We start from the raw sequence: 15,916 nt of genomic DNA on the forward strand, positions 1-15,916 counted from the left end.
GGTGGAGCCTAGAGAGGGCGGGGTCTGGGGAAGGGAGGGGTATGCTACAGAGTCCTCCTTCCAAAGCAGCCATTTTCTCCAGGGGAACTGATCTCTGTAACCTGGAGACCAGTTGTAATTCCAGGAGATCTCCAGCCACCACCTGCAGAATAATAACCCTACCCAGCATCCTGTCTCACACAGTGACCAACCATTTCCTACATTAATAACTAATTAATATTAAAACTACAAACCAGTACCTCTAAAGATTCAGCCATGAGCCCGAAAATCACACAGACAACAAAAAACTTCAATCAGTACTGAGGACAGAAGCCTATCAGTACACAGGGTGAACAATGGCTCCTTTAGGGCTGTTACAGGTCAGGAAAATGGTGCCCCATGGCTTAACTCCCCCCCTCCTTGCCACAAACTGCAGTTCCAATTCCAATTGGGCCCCCAACCAAAAATTACATTTCAGCAAGAAACTTCAAACATCCGCTTGACATGACCTATGGTGAACTCAGAAACAGTATTGTTAGTGAAAGAAACACTGAAACATGTTCCAGAATGCCTCCAAAACAAAAATCTTTTCCTAAAATCTGATATGGTGTTGTCCTCAGGCAGGCCATTCTTGATAAGGACAAGGCGACAAGAAAAAATGTCTATGCCTGGGCTGAGGGTGAGTGAACACCATTCAGGAGGGAACTGTGTGCAGGACCTGAGAAGTGACAAGCGACTGGCATCTGGTCACTATTAATTACCAGTGAAGTAGACATTTTATATTACAAAGTGGTTACTTTGTGGTATATACTTATCTAACAGATCACTTTACCAATGGAAGAAGAGGCTTAAGCAAATTGGAGGCTTTTTTAAAAAGAAAAAAATTACTGTATTTGGGGCAAGTGAATGAAACTAGTTAATTTTTCACAATTCTTTCCCTGCAAAGTATATAGAAAATATACTTTGTTTTCAAGATTTCTTATATACCACTAAATTTCTTCCTCAACAAATTCCATGCAGACACTGTATTTATCTGCACCCTACAGAACGAGGAAAAGATTGCATCCGCTAGATCATTTTCCATTCCTACAAAGGCTGTCTTTGATAATGCCCAATTACATGCAAAGACATAATTCAATTTTCCACTTGTTTGCAATTTGTGCAGATTCATATGCCAAGCCCTGAACAACCTCATTGTTTACAGCAGTTCAACGTGATCACTGTTGACTTATCACAGCGTTTTTACTTTTTAAAAACTGTAATAAAGTATGAGAGATAATAACATTAATCAACTGAGTCATATCACAAAATGGAACATCATCAACAGATTTGCTTTCTGGCTGCTAAAACTTGCAGTGCATTGTCTTATTTTAATAATGCTCCTCTATGGAGAAAAACCAATAAAATTGAATTGCCTCCATCATAAAACACAGAAAAGCCTTCTCTCCCATAGATATTGTTTCTGGAACAACTAAAGTAATTTTTATCCTGGCCTAATATAAGAATGTACATATACAACAATGACCAAAAGGACTAGAGGCTGCTCAATTATAGGAAAAAAATGCCCAGAAAAATGTCATATACTTCATAATCTGACATCAGTGAGCTTTTGAACAGTCACCAGTTTACCCTCAGCTTGGCCTGTCTGACAGGAAAACAGTGACCTTTGCATCTCTTTGATAATGTCACACAACTAAGTGACATCTAAGCCAGGAAATGGCAGTGCAGCCCAAGTAGAAAGAAAAGAGTCCCACTCTATACAAACCTAAGTGACAAAGCAGATGAATCCTTACACCCAATTGGGTTGGTATAATTGCTGTTCACATGCAATTCCAGGTCACAGCATCCTAGGGGTTGCCAGGAGTCCTGGTGAAAAATGTCCTGTCCCTTTAATAGAGGCATAATGGCATTTTATTTACCAGGTGATTTTATTTAACTCCATGAAAAGCTTCATCTGCCATTTTCACACATTAAGTCTCTCTTAAAGAAAGAGGAGATTTTTCTCCAGGTCTGCTGACAACCCTACAACATCCCTGCCATTAAAATTGTAGGTGGAAATCATTTTTAAAAGCATATATGAAATATAACCACCCATTTTTAAAAGATATTGAAAGCCCCACCACTTAGTACTTGAGAACACAGCAGGGACCTTACAACTGTGGCCCCTACTATATGGAATTCTTTTCCCCAAATGGTTCACCTGAGCCCAGGCTTCCAGTTCTTTTCTAAGCACTTGTAAAGTTTTTTTTCTTCTTCTTCTTCTTCAAAGAAAGGCATTCAGTTCATGTATTCAATTTTCAGTGAGTCCATGGTATTTGTTTTTAAGGTTTGGACTTTCTTTTCTGAAATAATTTTATTTTTTAAATAATGTTGCATTAGAATATTGGCATTAATCTGAGCCCTTTTCTATGAAGCTCCCTAGTCCTCCACTGCAGGGCAGGTTTTCACTAGGTTAATTGGTATTTACCTGTGGGCCCACTCCAAGTCTTGAACGAAGGAGGAAGCTGTGCAAATCTCCATATTTCATGAATGGGAGAATCACCATGGGCTTTGGAACCTGCTGAGAACTTGGTTCTATACACACACCTGGAAAGAATGCAAAGAAATTGGTAAGGCACTTTTATTTACTGGGGGCTAGAAATAATGAATGATGTTATCAGTCAAATAACAGCTGCTGGCCATAAAGGCCATAAAGTCAAATACAAACATATATAAAATAGGAAAAGATATGTCCGTAAAAATAAAATGACAGGATGGCAGAGGTAAACCAAATCACAATATTGTCTGTTGAGTACTAGCTAATACCAGAGGCTTACCGGGTAAACTCTTCATTCTACAGATTTCTTTGTGAATCAAACTCATTAACAGGACAACATTATGGAAAAGATACCCATCTCATCCATAACATTCTACCATATTATGTAGAACAGAAGGGAGGTCTATGTATGGAACAGAATGAAGAGGGACTGAGGTCATCAAGTCGTAGAACGGGTGTCAGGCTGCATGTTGTGGATCACATTTATTTATGTTCCCCTACTGCCTTCAAGTAAAAAACGAGATCAAGAAGGAGCAAGCTGGAATTAAACCTTTCCCCCCAGGCATGCTATATTACAATTAGCAGGGATTTGGGAGAGTGTTTATAAAGGATAATGTCTTCCACCTGCAGCCAATCTATCACACTGAAGACAATACAGACCAGAATGGCTGGGAATCCCTTGTTTGGGGGTCCATAAAAGCAGACCCCTTTGTTCAATTATCTTAAAACTTACGGAATTCTTTAGAAGAGGGTGTGGACTTGGTACCGTGCAATTTTGGCATCATTTACTCTAAAAATACTTGCTCCAGAACCCCAGAAAGCTCCTCTATTCCACCCGAACTTTTTTGTGGAACCTCCCCCCCCCCCCAATTCCGGAAAGTTCCCTATTTCTGCCTTTCATTCTGTAAATACGCAGAATGACTCAAAAAGCCATTTTTGGGTATATTTTGGTCTCAATCCCCGCGAAAAGAAAAGCAGCGGGGGGGGGGATGGGACAACAAAGTTTCAAGGAGGAAAGCAGCTGGCAAAAAAATGGCTAAGAGTCCCCTGCCTGTTCGCCATTGCAAGTTGATCTCTTTATGTGATGGGCTGACTTCACATGTGGATGCAGAGGAATTAGTGGTTTCTCTGTAAAATGACAAGAACTATTGCTAATTTTCACAAGATCTGGATCTTTCCAGAAGTAGCTAAAATAGTTTAATAACAAGCTACCAGTGCATAACTGTGGGCAGGGATGCTTTACAATGCAAAGTCTAGTAATAAATTAGCAATAAAGTACTTGCAGGATACTTTGCTCTTGTATGCCCTGTGCCCAGTAGTAGAACATTTGCTCTGCATAGACCAACTTCACAATAAATTCTTCCCCAGATGTCCCCAGGTCTGATCAACAACTGTAATCTGGGAGTTCCACAGTCCCCAGGTGCATGTGGACCCAATTTACATTGGAACCACAGTATGTGGGAAGAGGGGGCTTCAGACATTGTCTTCATGACCTGATATAGCCCCAGAAGGCCACCACTTGCTCTGGTGAGAAAACCTAACGTGCACACACATTTCAGGTTAGGAAAAATGTACATGGTGGGGGGAAGGTATAAGTACTGCAGTTCCAGTCCAAACTGGGTCTTCACATATCTATGAAACATGGAGCCTACAAATCACATACATTACTTGAACGCAACCAGGAAAAAAGTGTATCATATAATTAGGCCCTGGCATCTTCAGTTTAAAGGATCTCAGCTAGCAGGCATTATAAAAGGGCTTTTCTCTGCCACAGACCCAGGAGAGGTGCTGCTAGTCAAAGCAAATGATACTGTCAAAACAGTGGGCTGATGATATAAGGCACCATCATATGTTTCCTAAGCCTGCACAAATACCTTCAAAGTTTAACTTCCTCCTGCTTCTAGGTCCCTATTTCAAACTATCTTGAGGACCAACTTCACTGAGAAAAGGCAGTTTGTTGGGTGGGCAGAGATAATAACCCTTGGTTATGCTATGCATAAGCGCTAGTAGCCCACAACTACTAGCTGTCGGTTGACCCACCGAGAAGCTTGATGACATTGGGATGGTCAAAATCTTTCATGCATGCTGCTTCCCGAAGGAATTCTTCAATTTCTCGTTGGGAAAAGCTGTCCACTGAAAACAAAAAAAGGTTGCGTTAATAATCCAGAAGTTTCTTTTTAATTGCATCATGTCCTTTTGCCTTCCATTTCCTTATCTGTAGACTGGAAGCAGTAACATGCCCTGAATAGATAAAAAGAACAGACCATCCCTTGGGGATTGATGTAAGAAGGTCATTCTGGAGGAAATGGAAAACACATTTTATCTCAAGTTTATGCAGGGTCAGCAAGTGTTGAATTTTCCAAAACAGAGTTGCTACTTCAGCAACATTTTTAGAGCAATTTCTTAGATTATTTTATTTGCATCCCACCTTTCTTCCATAGAGTTGAAGGCAGTGTATAATGAGTACTCAGTACATCTAAAAGAAAACTGTGTGGAAAGGGACACTACAGTAGCAAAAGCTAAATAGTAGAGCCTACAAAAGCTCAATTTACTAGGATTTTACAAAAATACAAGAAATTCAACAGGTAAACTCAAGGAACCAACAGGTAAGTATAGTATATACATACCACAGGTAAATTCAGTATAAATAATTCAAGAAAAATCCAATAGGTATTCAGTAATCAAATAAATAGGTATGAGTACAGGTACATTCAGTAATACAACAAGTAAATATGATGCAGTAATCCAACAGGTAAGTATAATGATAAGTACATGCAAAAAATAAATAAATTTAACAGGTACATTCAGTAATCCAACAGGTAAGTATAATACAGTAATTCAACAGGTAAGTATAATGTACAAAGGCTCCGGATATTCAAAACTTCATTTCAAAAGTCTTCCTCAGTAGAGACTGATACTAATATTCAGAGGCATACCAGCAACTAAAGAAAATGGAGTTGTTCCCTAGCATATGCTGACTGGTCGCCAATTAATAGACTTATGCTGTTCCACTAAAACTTTTTGGAAAGCAGTTTTGATGATATCTACCTCAGAACTTTTTGAACAATTCTCTCATGGAATATTAGTATCAGTCACTTCTGAGGAAGACTTTCAAAATGAAGTTTTGAATATCCGGAGCCTTCGTCCATTATACTTATCTGTTGATTTACTGTATTATACTTACCTGTTGGATTGCTGAATGTATCTGTTGGATTTATTTATTTTTTGTATATAATCACTATACTTAAGTTAACTGTTGGATTAGGTAAAGGTAAAGGTTTCCCTTGCTCGAAAGCCAGTCGAGTCCAACTCTAGGGTTGCGGTGCTCATCTCCGTTTCAAAGCCGAAGAGCCAGCGCTGTCTGAAGACGTTTCCGTGGTCATGTGGCCGGCATGACTAAACACCAAGGCGCATGGAATGCTGTTACCTCTCCCATAACTGTTGGATTACTGCATCATATTTACCCGTTGTATTACTGAATGCACCTGTTGAATTAATTTTTTGTACTCATACCTACTTATTGGATTACCGAATATACCTTTTTAATTTTTCTTGAATTATTTATATTGAGTTTACCTGTGGTATTGATATACTCTACTTACCTGTTGATTCCTTGAGCTTACCAGTAGAATTTCTTGTCTTTTTGTAAAATCCTAGTAAATTGAGCTTTTGTAGGTTCTACCATTTAGCTTTTGCTACTGCCCTTTCCACACAGTTTTCTCTTAGATAATTACCTTCACTGTGTGATTGCTTATACGGTTTCAACTACTCAGTACCTCTCCCATCTAGGCACTGATGAGACCCTGGCCTGCTTTGTTTTAGCAAGGCCACTGTTTCATAGTTGATGCATCAAGAGTGTTGCCTTCACATTGTACCCTGGGCTGAAATTATAAACTAAGACCTCTTGGTCTGGGGCAAGTGATGCTCTGTATTCTTGGTGCTTGGGGGGGGAAGTTCAATGTTTGGACCCATGTGGAACCCATGTATTTTAAAAAAAATTTACATTAATGAAAATATTTCACTATTTCATTCTGTTTTCTTAATTGACAAAACCCAACCCGTATACATATCCTCAAATAAGGAACCGCTATGTGTTCTGGTACAATAAGGACATGCATGGCCACCCATTTGATCTGTGGCTACTGGATTTTAACCCAGTTTTTCCAAGTCTAAAGTTCAATGTTTGGACCCATGTGGAACCATGTATTTTTTTAAAAAAATTACATTAATGAAAATATTTCATTATTTCATTCTGTTTTCTTAATTGACAAGACCTAACCCGTATACATAACCTCAAATAAGGAACTGCCATGTGTTCTGGTACAATAAGGACATGCATTCCTTCATGAATCTGCAAAGCAAGAGGCACTATCGAAAGGTAACGGAGAAATGTAGCCCTATGCTTGAGTATGTGGAATTGAATTGAATACATATACTTCCCTAGTCAATCTTCTCTCCCATCTTCCTCATTCTATAATCTCTCAACTTTTAGATTACAAGCTCCTTGGGGCAAAGATCTTAGCCTTCATAATTACTGTGTAAAATTTCTGCACACTGGTATCAATTATTATTTTTGATGGTGTTTCAATGGCACTGAAGGAGTTCACTGATCACTAGACTTTTGATAAAGGTAAAGGTAAAGGTAGAGGTTCCCTTGCTCAAAAGCCAGTTCCTCTCAACTTTTAGATTACAAGCTCCTTGTGGCAAAGATCTTAGCCTTCACCATTACTGTGTAAAATTCCTGCACACTGGTATCAATTATTATTTCTGATGGTGTTTCAATGGCACTGAAGGAGTTCACTGATCACTAGACTTTTGATAAAGGTAAAGGTAAAGGTAGAGGTTCCCTTGCTCAAAAGCCAGTTGAATCCGACTCTAGGGTTGCGGTGCTCATCTCCATTTCAAAGCCGAAGAGCCAGTGCTGTCCGAAGACATTTCCGTGGTCATGTGGCCGGCATGACTAATCACCAAGGCGCACGGAACGCTGTTACCTTCCCACCGAAGTGGTACCTATTTATCTACTTGCAGTTTCTTGCTTTCGAACTGCTAGGTTGGCAGGAAGACTGCTTTCTGGCTTTCGCAGGAGCAACCACCAAACTAACCCCAGTGATAACATACCTTGGACACTTTCAGATGAGAAGTCTTCAGTGAGTGAGCTCATTAAAAAAAGTACTCCTAACCCCTTTGGTTTTCTCTGGCTTGTTGGATGCCATTTCTTTGGGTGCCATTTCTTTGGACTTTGGATGCAATGTAGTAAATTCTCAGTAATAATCTCTGCTCTACTGCCCAGCTATTTAGAATTCCATACCTCAAGGAATCTGAATTTTTTAAAAAAATCCCAGATCCCTTGCTACTTACACTTCATGGTTTTCACAGCTACTTTCTGAGTGGATCCGTCAGGATTGCTGAGGCTGCCTTCCATCACTGATCCAAACTCCCCTGCATGAATGAAAAAAATAATCCGCATCTCTCCCGACCTCCAGAATCACACCATCCAACACAATGGGCAGTTTCCTTATGAAAGGGATTCTAGTATCACGGCTGTCCTAAAGATTGGAGAAGATCACAGGAATAGGCCCTCCTTACTCTCCCATCAATCAAAGAAGCTCCTCTGGTGGGTACACAAGAGAGGGTCTTTTCAGTGGCGGCAGGCCCACAATTATGGAACAACCTCCCCAGGTAGGTGTGCCTGGCTCTCCCACCTTTGATATTCAGGAGGCAGTTGAAGATGGTTTTCTTTACAAGCACATTTGGTTAAGTTTAGTAGCAATTCTCAGGTGTGACGTGGAGGTTGCAGGCGTGGCTGGAGTCGGAAGCGGATGTGAGTTGGAGCCGGAGCTGACACGGACCGTGCTCTAAGGACGGGCCCCCAAAGAAAGCCACCACAACAAATGAAAGACCGACACTAGAATGGAAGTGCCGATCCGAAGACCGCCTGGAAGGGAGGAGCTGAGCCAAGCCGGAGAACAGCAAGCCCTGCCACCTGGGTGCCGGTAGGCAGCCCCGTCCCTGTACTATGTGGCCTTAGATAGGGTAGTAGCATTTGCAATGTATATGTGAACCGCCCAGAGACCCTTTGGGGTCAGGGCAGTATATAAGCCAAATGTATAAATAAATAATATAAATAAATAAATTCTGAGCAGTGATTTTAAAGCCCCATGTGTCCTTATGTCTTAGTTTTGTCTTCTTGAGACACCCTTTGGAGCTGCTGTTGGCTACATTCGTGATGTTTATGTTATTTATGTTTCCCAGTGGAGCAAATAGCAGTTCTGCAGGGTGCTTTAAGAAGGGGGGGAAAGCACGAAGGGGAAGATAGCCACTAAATCCGCCTTTGCACACTGCGTGTGAGAAGAAAAGGGCTTATGTGAATCTGAGAGTCACAAAAAAATCTGATTCAGCATCCTTGTGTCATTGCAGAGAGGCCCAGATTGTAGTACTATTAAGGATGAAAGGTTATATGAACCTGTGAGTCACTTCTGAAGTTCACCACATCCTAAACACACTTGCAAAGGTGTTTTAACATACAGTGAGCCATGATCCCAGCCTGTGTGCATTCTCAAAACCAGTTTGCCAAAATGAAATCACCCAACAAGCCAAGTCAGGGTCATCTTACCATATAAGCATTAAATAAAATAGCAAATTTGTTGGCCTATTTCAAAAAGCAAGAATTCAAAAAATCTTTTATGAGCCAACAGGCCAAAATAACACATGACCAGGCCCACGGTAGGCTGGGATGTAATGCACAGCACTATTAAAGTATAGTGAAGTGAGTATAAGATTTTTTTAAAGGAACTGGACTGCCAAATGTTTCTGGGATGCTTACCCTCTCCCAGGATCTTCCCCAAAGCCAGGTTGTTCCTGACAATCACAACATCCTGGAGTTTCTTCTGCAGCTCTTCACTGACACCAAGGCTGCCCACTGTAAGAGAGTGACTTTGAGTGAGACAGGAAAAGGGACAGAGCATAGATATCAGTTATCACATGCCTGAGACAACAAAAGAAGAGGAGAAGAAGAAAGAAGAGATTGGATTTATACCCCGCCCTTCACTACCCGAAGGAGTCTCAGAGTGGCTTACAATCTCCTTTCCCTTCCCCTCCCCACAACAGACACCCTGTGAGAGAGCTCTTTTGAGGACTGCTCGTGAGAGAACAGCTCTGAAACAACTTGTAACTGACCCAAGGTCACACTAGCAGCTGCATGTGGAGGAGTGGGGAATCAAACCCAGTTATTTCCGATTAGAGTCCAGCTGGTACAGAAGAAAACTAGTTTTCATTTATATTTAGTGAAGTGCCAAACTGTACATACTGGAGGGCTTGATATATCACTTGGCGTATGAATCATCACAGATTCCCATTTTCCAATAGCAAATCAGACTGACTTCATTTTGGAAAACGGTCAACACAAAGCTACAGCAAAGGGCCAGGAAATTAGGAATCAACCAGTTGCTAATCAATTTTTTAAATGCAAAAGTTCCTGTGCCCTGACCTGGATAGCCCAGGCTAGTATTTGGATGATCTCAGTTCTCAGAGGTTAAGGATGGTCAGCCCTGGCTAGTATTTGGATGGGAGACCTCCAAGGAATACCAGAGTCATGACGAAGAGGCAGGCAATGGCAGAACCACCTCTGAATGTATCTTGCCTTGAAAACTCTACAGGGTTGCCATAAGTCAACTGTGGCTTGATGGCACTTTCCACCACCAAAAGTTCTTATTGATTCCGTAATTAGATGGATTATTTCATAAATCTTCGAGTTAGTGGCATTGTTAAGGGTTGTTTTGGCTGTTTTGTTTTTTTGTACACAGCTGGAGTGACAAACTCTAAAACTTACATGTCAGTTCAACAGCTCTACGGCAGTAGGACTTCTTTGCTTTGTAAGTGACTGCTGGCTCTGACTCATCACTGCTGAAAGCATACCTAATGGGAGGAGAGAAAAATACAGCATCATAAATGTCCTCCCAATTTATTCCCATCATCTTGAATTCTTCAGGCCAGCTGCAGCTGCACAAAAAGCCAATGCCTTTCTTGTCAGAGAGCTGTCACAGACAGGTGGTTGGCTGACAATGAATCAAAACAATGCAAGAGGAAAGGAAATACCAGCATTCCCAGTCATGTTCCATTTTTCTTGTCTCTGTGTTACATAATACACCTGTTTCCAGCATTTGATCATAATATACCCTTGGTAAACTATGCTCACCTATAAAAATGTTGAGTCACTCAAACCGTGGGTGTGGGTTATGGGACACACTGCCCCACCGACGCCAGTTATTCACTTCCTATTCCTATAACTGTATTTATTTGTGGCAATGTAAAACCTATGAACTTTCACTTCCGTTCACTGTTTTCCCCTACATGACTTACCAGTCCAAGGCCTGAAAAAGAAACCAAGACCTTTTGAACTGTAACATGAACAGAGATCAGTATCCTGGCATCCATTTATCTGGTCAGCTCTTTACTTCCACTGGTATGAAAAATCTCTCTGCAGGAGCAAAATGGACACAAGCTCTGCCTCGATTTCAAAAATTACCTCCTCTTCCTGACACTGAATTTCTTTTCTTCAGAGACCCTGAGGAAGAGGTTAAACACTTCAAATTTAAGGCCAAACCCTGACACTTGGTAGCTATATTTATGTGAAGAACCCTATTACTGCAGACTGCGCAGGGCCATGCTAATCTTCTCTGTATCGTTCCAATTTTAGTATATGTGCTGCCGAAGCGAGCACATGCAGACAATATAGGCAGAAGAAGAACGTAAACTCCAGAAACAGTGGTAAAGCATACACACCAACTCTGTTGATGTCTCAGTTTTCTCATATTTATGTGAAGAACCCTATTGCTGCAGACTGGTCAATATAGGCAGAAGAAGAAAAAGAACGTAAACTCCAGAAACGGTGGTAAAGCATATACACCAACTCTGTTGATGTCTCAGTTTTCTGGCATCCTTTTGGGACTTAAAATTTGCCTTTGAATGTTTTTGTTATTGTAAGATGCCAGCTGTCATTCTTCAGGTTAAATCTCGGGGTGGGGGATGAATCCTGTCTCTAGTGCACACACAAGCAGACATAAGCATTAAGTTGCCGTATTATGCACAACTTGCCATTTCACATCCTGCAGCTAAAGAAGTTCATTATGAATTGCTGATTACATAATATAGGAATCTCTTTTCCTAATAGTTCTTTTAACTAAAAGACCATAACCCTATTGATTTCCAAAGTAGCTCAAACAGGTTAATGTAAAGCTAAAGGACAAAGCATGTAAAGTGACTTCAGCAATAGTTAAAGAGTTAATAGTGACAGGCTGCTGGGGAGTCACTCTGGCTGTGATCCTTTTGTGAGGAATATTACAAGTACACAAGAGTGTCCCAAATTTGCCTCCATGCTGGAAAGGAGATGGATGGCATGACTGAATTTTCACTATTTAGGGTACGCCAATCTCCAGTTCTGAGATATTTACTACCTATGTTGTCCCGTCCCCCCAGTTGAACCCAAACAGATGATAACCAGAAACCAAGCTTGTCATTCTTTTTATCTGTTAAAAAACATCTTCACTATTTTGCATGCTAATTTAACAAGCCACCATCTATATATACAACTATGATCTGTAATCCCATTTCATTGTCTAACAAAGTGTGCATGCACATGAAAGCTCACACCTTGAATAAAACTTTGTTGGTCTTAAAGGTGCCACTGGACTTCCAAATTTCACCTGTGAAGGCATACTACGGTGGACAACTCCACTGAATGTGAGAAATGCTGATGTCATTCTTGAATGCCTCCTACAGAAACACTCTCTGCAAGTGAAATACACTGGGAAGAGTGGGTCTAAGAAAACAGATATGCCAGTTTTCTATTTCTGTGGAAGTTTAAAATGTGCTAATCTGACCATTATAGTATTAAATATATTATTAGGAGGTAGAACAAGACCTCACTGTTGGAGTTGCATTTCCCAGTCATTTCTGTCTCTCTCACTATTATTACAACAATAATCAGCGTGTTTTACCAGCTAGAAACAGGGCTATTTTGGGGCAGGAACACACAGGAACGGAGTTCCTGCTTGCTTCAGAGTTGGCCACACCCACTACAGCCAAAACCTCTGCATGCGTGGCTACAGAGGGAAGGCCTGGAGAGCGACCCCCCCTCCCGGCAACTCCGAGGCGGGCAGGCCAGGGAGGCCCCTGGAAGGATCGGGGAGGCATTTAAATGTCTTCCCGTGCCTTCCTGGCCTGTCCAAGGGCCGGCTTGCCTGGGCTCCCCGTAGCTGCAGCGTGCCCAGGCAAGCCAAGGGAAAGCATGCTAATGAGCTGTGTTGTCAGGGGTGTGGCCTAATATGCTAATGAATGTCTGCTGTTGGGTGTGGCCTATTATGCTGATGAGTTTCTGCTGGGCTTTTTCTACAAAAAAAGCCCTGGCTAGAAAATAAAGTAAATGGGAGGTCTGTCTGTCTGTCTATCGTACACCTATACAAAATTCTGCATTTTACAGGTCACAAACATGATCCTCCAACTGCAGTGGGAAGTGGTACAGTCTACCGCAGGACTCTACCACCTCATTATGCTACATGTGTAGCCAAGATCAAGTAACAGTTGGGTGACTTGTGGAGTCTGTGGATCTAGCCATGAAATTCTTTGCAGAATAACTCTAGTCTGAGCCCACTGCAAGTTCCAACAAATCACCCCCCGCCCCCCCAAAAAACCTGCATAATATAGCTGGCACTTTAATACATTTTGGATTATGTATTTATGCTTCTCAAGGACTTGTGTGGTCATTTAGTCTACAAGAGTGTAACCATTAGAGCAGAGGAACAACCCCATAAACTGTTGCATAAGTTTGAAGAAAAAGAAAAATAACAGCATCACAGTAAGGTTTCAGAACTGCTGAATTCCCTGAAGTGTGTTATGAAAAAATGTTTTCTGTACCATCATAATGGTTGGTTGTTTCAAAAGGCTTTGTAACTAAAGGGCAGACGCAGTTCTGTTCGGAGCTTCATTGTATAAAGTCACAAGGGAATGAGTTCTGTGAACCAGGATTACAATGGAACTTTGTTGGCAGTATAAAACAATTCATTAGATTATACAACACAGCAGAAAGTGGAGAACTCATTGGAGAAAACATTAAGGATTAGAACTAGTGTGTGTTATAGCCCAGGAGACTAACCGTCACACAGCACAAGCTGTTCCATTTCCAGTGAGCTGTGTCGCATGACCTGCTGTAGACCCGATTGCTGGTGACAGTATCACTCCCAATTTTACAATCAACAATGGCTTGGATCCAGTGCAGCACTTTTCATAGGCAGAAGGATTTCCAACCACAGAATGTGACCTGTTTTTGCACCCTCCCCCCGCTGCGGCCCAAAATGCCCCCAAATGCTGCTCTTGGGGTACCTGAGGAACAGCATTTCAGGGGCATTTCCAGCTGCAGTGGAAGACAGGAGACAGGGAAGTCACTCTCTGTAGGTGAAGATCCTTCTGCCCATGGAAACATCACGCTGGATCCAAGCTACTGACAAATTTCCTTCAGAAGGTTTATCCGTTAGGCCCATTTTTTTAAATTAAATTTTCCAACATATACAGCAACAAAACAAAACAGCCTTAACATGAGATTTCTACGAAGTAAAGTCATGATATACAGTTATATTATTGCAAGAATATAGAAATCATTCAAAGTTAACAAAAATAATAAATAACATTAACACCAATTTGTTCAATAAGTAATTATATCAATATATTTTTCAGGGAGGCTACAACTCTTGTTTTCTGAATTATTAACAAAATCAAAAAAGGGAAACCATTTTTCCAAAAATATATTTTTCTTTGACATTACTTCTGCCATCCAAATTTGTGATGCTAATTTGTCCATAATGGTTTAATTCCCATACCTTGATAAACCATTGGTGGGCCGTAGGAGCTTTGTTAAGTTTCCACATTGGTGCAATCAAAGTTTTTGCAGCGCTTAATAAAATTGCAGCTAACTCCGCTTTTAATTTAGTTAGCCGTAAAGAAGGTGTTAGGCCCATTTTAATCACCAGGTACCTGAGCCTTCCTTGGTGGGGAGGACGCGGTAAAAATCAAATAAATAAACAAATTTGCTGAAATTTTAACTTAAAAAGTGAGCCCTCAGATGCTCAAAATACCCCAGTTAATTTAAGCATATACCATAGTCTGTGAATGTTTTCAAATTGTTTGTCTAGTCTGCTTCTAGCCTGTGGACTATTTTAAGACGATCATTTCATGCTGCTAAATACTTTGTGCTGGTTTTGTGTTCTTGGTGGGCTTTTAATATTGGCCGGTTTCATGTTTTCAGCAATTTTTTATGTTTTTCATCACATTTTACTTTGTAAACTGTCTCAAGTAGGCTCTCTAGAGAGGTAACATACATTTTCTAAACTAACCAATGTATGTACATATGTGTGTTTGTATAATATTCGCTGAGATTTTCTTACGAGGGAGCATTTTCATCTTTTTTTTTTTGTGTGTAGTTTAGGTTTGAAGGAAATAGGCTCTCTTCCTCCATAAATCACTGGATTCTTTTTGGTGAAATTTAGTCATGCAGTAGAATGATGTATAGGAGATACGGCTGACAGTAGCCTTGATACCTGCATCTATGGCTTCTCCTGTCCATTCATTCCCCTTCAGTAATTAACAGAGGGAGGGAAGGAGGCATGGTATAGCCCAGTCTCATTAGAACGCGGAAGCTAAGCAAGGTCAGTATTTGGAAGGGAGATCATCAAGGAAGGCTCTGCAGAGCAAGGTAATGGCAAACTACGTCTATTTCTCACTTGCCTTGACAGGGTGGACGATAGAACATAATGAAGAATGGCCATAGCCACTAAGTCTCCTGTTATACAGCATTGATAAGATTTCTGGGTTTAAACCTGGCAAGCCAAGTAGGCTAGCGGCGACTATACAATTAGAGCCCCCTCCCCAAAGCTACCAACTGCAATGACTAAAACCAGAGGGAAGAGAGCAGCAATCATGCCAGGAGTGAGACCTTTGAACATTATACTGAATTGGTAAGAAATGCAGGGTTACATACAATTATTATCATTAATAATACATTGTGCCAAAGGCTTTGGGTGCAGACTAGAAAGGTCTTAGTTTAGTTTAGTTTATTTCTACAGTCCTTAGACCAGTCATACTAGAAAGCAGGGCTCTAGTCGGGGGGGAGCTCTCAGGTACGGAGCTCCGGAAGAGAACCTCTAGGGGGCGGGGCGGTCACGTGGTGAAGCCCCGCCCCCTTTTTTACCCCGCCCTCTGCTTCGATCCTCATTCCGTTTGGGAATGAGGATGAAGCAGGAGGGTAAGTAGCCGGGCCTTCTGACACACTTCCGGTGATGTCAGGGGGTGTGGCCTTCTGTCACTTCCGGTGATGTCAGGGGGCGTGGCATATGCAAATAAGTTATGCTAATG

General features: G+C 41.2%; 1 protein-coding gene across 1 annotated transcript in view; it reads right to left on the minus strand.

Moving 5' to 3' along the window:
* Positions 1 to 15,916, minus strand: part of MERTK (MER proto-oncogene, tyrosine kinase) — a 90,986-nt gene that overhangs the window by 6,474 nt on the left and 68,596 nt on the right. The window contains exons 11-15 of the mRNA XM_015416138.1: positions 10,344 to 10,429; positions 9,339 to 9,434; positions 7,874 to 7,954; positions 4,556 to 4,648; positions 2,447 to 2,565 (exon numbers count right to left, since the gene is read on the minus strand). Coding sequence (XP_015271624.1) covers positions 2,447 to 2,565; positions 4,556 to 4,648; positions 7,874 to 7,954; positions 9,339 to 9,434; positions 10,344 to 10,429 — 475 coding nt within the window. The remainder of the gene's footprint in view (positions 1 to 2,446; positions 2,566 to 4,555; positions 4,649 to 7,873; positions 7,955 to 9,338; positions 9,435 to 10,343; positions 10,430 to 15,916) is intronic.

The sequence above is a fragment of the Gekko japonicus genome, unplaced genomic scaffold (genome assembly GCF_001447785.1).
Source record: "Gekko japonicus isolate JY-2015 unplaced genomic scaffold, Gekko_japonicus_V1.1 scaffold339, whole genome shotgun sequence".
In the NCBI taxonomy this organism is placed as follows: Eukaryota; Metazoa; Chordata; class Lepidosauria; order Squamata; family Gekkonidae; genus Gekko; species Gekko japonicus.